The 8,541-nt window shown below is 34.2% G+C and overlaps 1 protein-coding gene across 1 annotated transcript; it reads left to right on the top strand.

Moving 5' to 3' along the window:
- Window positions 1-4,093: 4,093 nt before the first annotated feature.
- LOC140021731 (putative disease resistance RPP13-like protein 3) lies at window positions 4,094-7,462 on the top strand. The gene has a single exon (XM_072073036.1). It carries the CDS (start codon window positions 4,295-4,297, stop codon window positions 6,230-6,232), a length of 1,938 nt encoding a protein of 645 aa, XP_071929137.1. The 5' UTR covers window positions 4,094-4,294; the 3' UTR covers window positions 6,233-7,462.
- The last annotated feature ends 1,079 nt before the right edge of the window (window positions 7,463-8,541 follow it).

Genomic DNA, 8,541 nt, shown 5'->3' with positions numbered 1-8,541 from the left:
ACATTCAATACTATTTTGAATCTCTTCAGGAGTTCCAATCAAATTTAGATCATCAACATATACAGCAATTATCACAAAATTTGATCCTTTTTTCTTGATAAAAACACATGGACATATTGGATCATTGGTATCCAAATATTTGTAAAAATTCTTGGGCTACTTGCTTTACACCTTCAGGTGTTTGGACTACAAGTCCAAAAACTTTTCTTTTAACCAATAAATCCAATTCAGATTGGATCGTATCTTTCCACTTTGAACAATCATTTCTATACCGACATTCATCAACCAATATAGATTTATGATCCTCATCAACTTCTATAATATCAAGTGCTACATTTCATTAGGCTCCAATTAAATTTTCTATGATTTCATTCTCTTCAGGAGAGACCTCTTCAGGAGCGACCTCTTCAAGAGGTTGAATTTTGTCATGACATTTATTTAATCTCCAGAGATATTTGAAATCAATTTATACCTAATTTAGGTAGGCTGGCCTTAAATTTATTTGTAGCACTTGTGCATGTCCTTCAGGGACATCAATTTTAATGAGAGTATTTCCTGCAGGAATAGTTGATTTAATGACTCTTCTGGAGTCGGTAATATATCTGACAATTGGTTTGCAGTTTTCTGCAAATGAATAATTTTTTGAACTTCTAGTTCACATTATTTTGTATGAGAATCGAGGAAATCCAATTTTTCAGATGATTTCCTTTCGATTGATTTTTTCCTCCCCCTAATGTCGGGAATCATAGCTCATCAGAATAAATAAATCATCCAATAGATCACCCATCCATATTTTACAATATTTAATCGTAAAAGGTGATTCATACCCAACATAAATTTTAAATTTCTTTCGGAGCCATATATAGTATAAAGGGGTATGTATAAATACTTGTCGGATCTCAAACATTATCACTTTTGCTATTCATTGGGATCAATAAACTTCTGGTTTACTGCAGGTGATAATTATAAATCAAATAAGAATGAAGACAACTATATCGATAATCATTTCTCTCTCGAATGATTATTATGATATAATTAACCTTTATCTCACTTGATTTCTAAACATGATCTCTATTATTGTCTCATGTAGTGTCTCAATTTGATATCCATTTCGACGGATATTCAAATTCAATAATTCTTCGAGACATGGTAAAAAAATAGTGCTTTATTCATGATAACCTTTTCTCCTACAGGGAGAAATATAGCGATGGCTCTTCTGGAGTTTTCAATCACTTAAACACTACAACTAATTGTGTTTGTCTCTTTTGTTGGAAAATAGTATATATGCTAACATTTATTAATGAGACACATATTATTGTCACCATAATTCTTATGGGACAAATATCATCACCATAATCCTTTGATCCCAAATATTTAACATCCATTTCTTCTTCAGGAAGAAAAGTCAATTACTATCATAAATTAAATCAATCATCATACACCTTCAGGGCGTTTAAAGAAATTGGCCATGTGAAAATGCTATTATAATTTTGATTCGTCAAATGTACTTCGGGATATTTATCTTGAGGATTCTTATTTTCTTGTCCTCATCATTATTATCCCACTTTAAGTGGTAATTTTTTCTCTTGTCATGGTAAAATACATATTTACCAAAATCATAGTCATGGCATCAGCCATAACTAATAAATTGAAATTTAGTCACATTCACTTCTGGGAATGGACTAGAATTAGCATACAATAAGTACAAAATACTTCTCAAAATTTCTCTTAATATTGCCACTACAGGAGCATATTAGAGAAATCAATTGTGGAGAATATCATTTTCAATATATCTTATGAGTAAAATTTTCTCGACACAATTTCAACTGAGAAGTAATTCTGAAAATTGCAGAATTATGTTCTTGTAGCCATAGGTAAATTTGTCATACCAGGCTTTTGAAATAATGACCATCTTCTAGTGGCCAAATATTTTCGTTAAAGAACGACCATCTTCAGGTGGTCGAATCTTTTTCTTTAAATATTTCAAAGGACAAGTAGATCCTCAAATATAATTGATTTTCTATAATAGCATCTCCAAAACTCAATGCATCAGAATATAAGTATCTATAACAAATAATTCTAAATGTAAATAAGTAGAATTAAAAGAAGAAATATTACCTCATAGGTGTCAAACAGTATATGTTTGTGTTTAGTGATTGCTTAGCAATAGGCACTTGTATTTTTTCCGATAATTCAAATATTAGCCATAAGAAATTGAAATAAGTTTGTGAGTTAGAAATTTACCTCAGAATTTACTTGAAGAAATGCGAGCAGAATTTCGGCAAAATCTTGTGTTTCACTTTTGTTCAAGGTAGAGCCTCCGTTTTCACCTTTTGCTCAAAAGTAGAGACTCGTGCTGATAACATATTGTAAAACTAATAAACTACTATAGTATAAATGGAGATATTAGAGAAAGATGTAGAGAAATGAAGAGTGATATTCTTATTATTCCAACTAATACAAAAGTCCTTACAAAGGGTGTTAATGTACCTATATATATAGGTACTACAAGATTAAAGGTACATTAATCCTATTAAACACCCACTACTATAAGAATATGAAGAAACCTATGAAACGGTTTCTCCAATACATGATTAGATTTATGGATTGTAACTTCTATACATAATGTAGCCATAAATAAAGAATTAATCCCCTTGGGAATACAAAGGGACATCCACATTTTTTTATATTTCATAACAAAATGAGATTTATATTTATTTTCCCCCCTCTTTTTTTAGGTACAAATGAGGTTTTATAACCTAATTCTTCCACTTACTTAGTTTGCTAAAATGTAATTTAAACTAAATGATTTAGTCCTTCCACCCAAAATTCTACCCAACAGAATTTTCCTACATATTACTGTTCTCACAATTCATAAAATCATTTTAACAATTGAATCTATTAACATATGTTAGTTGGTTTGGATATCAAAAGTGAAAAAAAAGAAAAAAAAATCACATGTGTGCACAAAAAATAAAACAAAAAAGGTGTAGATTTTTCTTTTACAAACCGGGTGAATTGTAGTTTTAATCTCCAATTTTAGCATATGTGCTAATTAGTCTCTCATGTTCGGCCAAATATATTTGGTTCTCAAAATTTCTGATATTAGGTGCATTAGGGACATTTGACGAAAATTCAATAATGACTAAGGGTTAAAATCAAATTACCACTATTTAATAGTTTTGACTTTGCTCTTTTAGTCCCTATTATTTGAAATTTTAATCATTTTAGTCGCTTAAGTTTTGATTAGTGATATTGAGCGTATTTGGATAAAATAAGATGCGAATTACGGCGCAATTGTCTTAATTGGGTACTAGCGATTCTAATTAAAATTTTTATTTTTTATTTCATTTATTCATGTCACTAATGTCTCATGTACTTCTTCCTTTTTGCAAAATCAGTCTCAAATTTGGTATAATATACGAAACCATTGTTTTATACTATTAGTAATTAATTGATAATTAACCATAATGAGTAAAAACACTTCATATTGGTATTTATGTTACCGGTTTTTATAATTACAATTCCTAACTCTAACAAATTAAGAACGCTATGCGCAATTCAAGCAAGAACTTGTGTAGTAGACTAGTTTGACTGCTAATAAATTTTATATTAATACTAGAATTCTCCTTTCTTTTTATTTTATATATTATGTATATCTATTGTCATACGATTGTAACTTACTCAAAAAAAAAAAAACTCTTTAAGTTCAACGTTAACGATGCTATTGCGTTGACATAAAGTGTTTTTATGAAATTTTATAGGGATTTATGAAGGCATTTGCCATATCTTTAATTCAATTCACTTTTTTTTTTTTTTCATTTTCAAGCCCCTGGCTATAACTACTTGAAACTAAAGGGACCATATTGATCAAAATTTCAAACATTAGGAACTAAAAATGTAAAGTCAAAATAAAAAAAAATTTGGAGAATAAATTTATTTTGGCTAAAGCATTCGGAATCAGTTTGATACACAAGTCAAACATTGAGTAACAAAACCGCGTTTCGCCCTTTGGAAAAATTTGAGTAGCAGTCATAGAAAGATTTAAAAATTCCTAAAATATGAATTATATAGATGGGTGTGGCCTGTGGGTAGGGAAGGCCACTTGCAAAAATAAATGGGAAACTTTTGACCATGGCCCATGGAGACTATTGAATTGTCCGTTGCACTCTGGAAAGCATTATTGGAAGAGACAGCATCACAAAAAGCAGCAATAAGGTACCTTCCTTCCTTTTTCTATTGATCATTTGCCGCTGTCAAGTGACTCAAGTCTTGAGAAATTTGATTGAGCATCATGGCAGAGAGTGTTGTAGGTTTTTTGATTAAACAGCTCTCAACCTTGCTTTCCCAAGAGATCACACTTTTGGGGGGGCTTAAATCAGATGTTCAATTCATCAAAGATGAACTCGGGAGCATAAAGACTTTCCTCAAAGAAGCTGAAGCAAAGGAAGACAATGATTCTCAACTCCAAGAATGGCTAAAGCAGGTTCGAGAAGTTGCTTATGATACAGAGGATGTTCTCGATGATTTTACCTTCCGCTTTGCTCGTGGCTACAAGGATGGATTCTGTGGTAAGGTTGGAAAGATCTATAACTCAATAAAGAATTTGAAAGCTCGCCATCAAATTTCTTTGGAGATAAAAGACATCAAGGGCAGAGTTGGAGAGATTTCAGCAAGGCATCAGAGGTACCAGTCCTTATATGGTACTCAAGAAAGAGGTTTCAGCTCTTCTCGTCAGGTGAATGCTGATTTTGATATTCGTGCTCAATCACTCCTCATTGAAGAAGCTCGACTTGTTGGGATTGATAAGCCAAAAGCAGAGCTCATCTCAAAAATCCTTGATGACCATGCCCAATTGAAAGTAGTTTCGGTTGTGGGAATGGGGGGACTCGGGAAGACTACCCTGGTGAAAAAAGTCTACGATGACGCTGCAGTGAAGAAACAATTTCAGAGCCATGCCTGGATAACTGTTTCTCAAAATTTTCAGTTGAATGACATCATCAAGAACCTGATCCAACAGTTGTTCAATGAAATCAGACAGCTGGTCCCTCGCCAAGTGGAATCCATGGATGTTCTTATGCTGAGTGAATTTGTCAAAGACTTCCTCCAGGAAAAAAGGTACATTCTTGTCCTTGATGATGTGTGGAGTATAGATGCCTGGGAAGCTATCAAATGTGTATTGCCTGACTGTAATATCACTAGTCGTGTTGTCAATACAACACGAATAGCTGATGTAGCTTCTGCGTCCTGTTTAGGATCACTTGACTTCATCTATAAGATGAAACCTCTTACTGATAAAGAGTCTTGGACTCTGTTTTGCAATAGAACATTTCAGAGCAATGACTGTCCTCCAAATCTAGAAGAAGTTGCTAAAAAAATATTGAAAAAATGTGAGGGCCTACCACTTGCAATTGTTGCAGTAGGTGGTGTTTTGGCTCTTAAGGACAAGGAAAAGACAGATGAATGGGAGATGATTCTTCATGATTTTGGTGGCGAGGCAGATGGCAGTGGTAAGCTTGACAGAATCAAAAGGGTACTCTTACTTAGCTACAATGATTTGCCTCACTATCTTAAAATCTGCCTATTATATCTAAGCATCTACCCTGAAGATTATCCAATTGATGTGGATGATATAATTCTGAAATGGATTGCACTAGGATTTGTAGAAGAGAAAGAAAGAATAACATCCACTGATATTGCTATGAGATATATGAAAGAACTCATCAACAGAAGCTTAATCCAAGTTAAATCCTCATTTGCCGAAGGCAGATTGGTTACATGTGGTCTTCATGATTTTCTGCGTGAAATCATTGTTTCAAAATCTAAAGAGCAGGACTTCACGACTGTAGCCACCAGATATTACACAAGATGGCCTAAAAATGTTCGACACCTAGCAATCCACAACTTCACTGATGATCCACAAGAATTTAGTAGCTTAAAGTGTCTTCGGTCTGTGGTAATATTTGGGTATGAAGATCCTCTCACAACTACATTTTTATCCGAGTTCTTAAGTGGTGATCCCAAGTTGCTAAAGGTGTTGGATTTGCATGGAGCTGAATTGGACAGCATTCCAAAGCAAGTCTTCAAACTATTTCATCTCAGGTATCTTAATCTTGCAAGAACTGGAGTTAAAATTATTCCCAAATCTATTGGGAAGCTTCAGAACCTTGAAGCTATAAATCTGGAAGGAACCAATGTAACAGAGTTGCCTGTGGAAATTCTAAATCTATGAAAACTCCGTTCTCTTAGCTTTGGCAGATAGGGAGATTATTCAAATGAGTATGCAATTTGGGGCTGTAAATGTCCATTTGGAATTGGAAAGCTTATTTGCTTGGAAAATCTGACTAATATAGAAGCAGATAGTGATACAATAGTAAGGGAGATTGGAAAGCTCATACAGCTGCGGCGATTATCCATTACAAAGCTGAGAAGAGATGGACAGGAGTTGCTCTCCTCCCTCTTGAGGTTGACCAACCTTCGAGAGTTGGTCATCTCTTGTATTAAAGAAGATGAAACCCTTGATCTCCAACATTCCGTCTTTCCAAAACATGAATTCCTCGTACGTCTGAAATTGAAGGGCCGTTTAGAGAGAGTACCGCAATGGGTGACATCACTTCAATCCTTGAGAACCTTAATGTTGTTTAACAGTAGGTTGAGAGAAGATGAGAATATAACAGGCTCCCTCGGACATTTGCCCAATCTGGTATTACTTACTCTCTATTGTGCTTATGAAGGGGAGACATTATGTTTCAAGGTTGGAGGATTTCGAAAACTCCAGCGCTTAGAGCTAATGCAATTGAAAAGGCTGAAATGGGTGACAGCGGAAGAGGAATCAATGCCTAGTCTCAAAAATCTGCAATTAATTGGTTGTAAACTGATGCAGGAGTTATCTTCGGGCATCCAAAACTTGACCGGACTTCAATTTCTCGGGTTCTTTGATATGTCTGATGAGCTAATGCACAAAGTACAGAATTTGGATCAACAAAGTGCAGATTATCAGATAATTTCTCAAATCCCCGAAGTTTGCACTGGTTACTGGATTAGCGATCGGTGGGAACCCAAGTTCCTCTAAGAGGAGAAGTTAAAAGACAACTCTTGCAGTTCTCAGCGCTATCTCTTCAAAGTACGCTTACTAGCTTTCCCTTCTGTTTCGTTGAGTTCCCGCTTGCCTTTTCCCTTCTACTGCTTGTCATATCTGTATCAAATCATATCATGAAATATCAATAATCAACATCAATCCTCAAAAGTGTACATATATATATTTAGATTTTCTTTTCAAAGTTTCCTCCATCAAACATGTTCTGGTTTGGTAACAAATAGAGGAGAGTGCCTACTAAAGTGAAAAGAAGGCAGTCTTCACTAAGTTAATCCTGAAGTGTACGAAGCATAAAAGATGAAGTTAGTGAAATTAGTGAAGCTTCGATAACACCTTTCAATGTCCAAACTTGAAGGTTCAGTTGCATCTTTTTTTCCTTCTAAATTCTCAATTTGTATGTATATTTTTCTCAAATGCATGCCTGTAGAATATATATATATTTTTTTTCTCAATTTGTATGATTTTATTCTTGAGCTGGTTTTTCTCAATTGTGAATTTGCAAATGAAACAATTTTTCAGAAGCTAAGGGCGATTTTGCCCTGGTCTCAACCTTAACCAGAGTTTAATGTGCCATTAGTCAATAAACAGGTTTGGTAAGCACATGCAAGTGCCTTCAGTCCCCAGAATAGAAACATATCTAATGCCAGAAATTACCTGACTGATAGCATCCATAGAAAACATGCAAAATGATATCACAAAACACTGTCCAAACTCATTCACAACTTATTTCCTTTCTATTGAAGTGAAATTACAGCCACCTTACTCAAAAGGAAATTATAATACGTTACTTGCATTTTTTAACTTTCTTTGACTTGTACTCATGCATAGGTTTCCTCTGTCACCCAAGAAGTTGCAATCAAGAAACATAATAAAAAAAAAAATAAGACAATTGACTTGAAAAGAGAAATATGGAAAAAAAAAAAACGAAACACGAGAAGGGGAAAAAATTGATGAAAACAAATAAGACCGTTAGCTTGTTGTTTCCTTTTATTTTTTTTTCAGCTATATATACTTGTTCTATCGCTTCTACAAAACAACCAACCGCGCTTGTGTTCCTGAACTTGAAATGTGTAAACTCTGTTTCATCATGATATGAAATGCAGGGATGTTTCCTAAATTGAATTTGAATCCTCGATTTTGGAAGTGAATAACTCTAAGCAACTCTTTGTGATTTTCAATAAGCGCTGAGCTAAAACTTGCCATTAATTATATGTCACAACTTGACATTGTTCCGATGAACACAGCTTGGAATGGAACCTGTTTCAATCCATGCGATTCAGATACCGCAGGCCATGTAAACTGATGTAGGAAGAGTACAGGATTTGGATTTGGATGGGCAAAGTGAAGATAAACATATAGTTAATTTCTCATATTCTTGAAGTATGCATTGCATGTTGGCAAATGATCTCAATGGGCTAGCCGTTCTTCCTTATATTATGAAGTCT

The sequence above is a fragment of the Coffea arabica genome, chromosome 11e, assembly GCF_036785885.1.
Source record: "Coffea arabica cultivar ET-39 chromosome 11e, Coffea Arabica ET-39 HiFi, whole genome shotgun sequence".
Taxonomy (NCBI): domain Eukaryota; kingdom Viridiplantae; phylum Streptophyta; class Magnoliopsida; order Gentianales; family Rubiaceae; genus Coffea; species Coffea arabica.
Note: the sequence above shows the minus strand (reverse complement) of the source record. Positions and strands in the feature narration are given on the sequence as shown.

What these genes read in the sequence shown, in the direction of transcription:
- LOC140021731 (XM_072073036.1), top strand. Translation starts at nt 4,295, where the DNA reads ATGGCAGAGAGTGTTGTAGGTTTTTTGATTAAACAGCTCTCAACCTTG.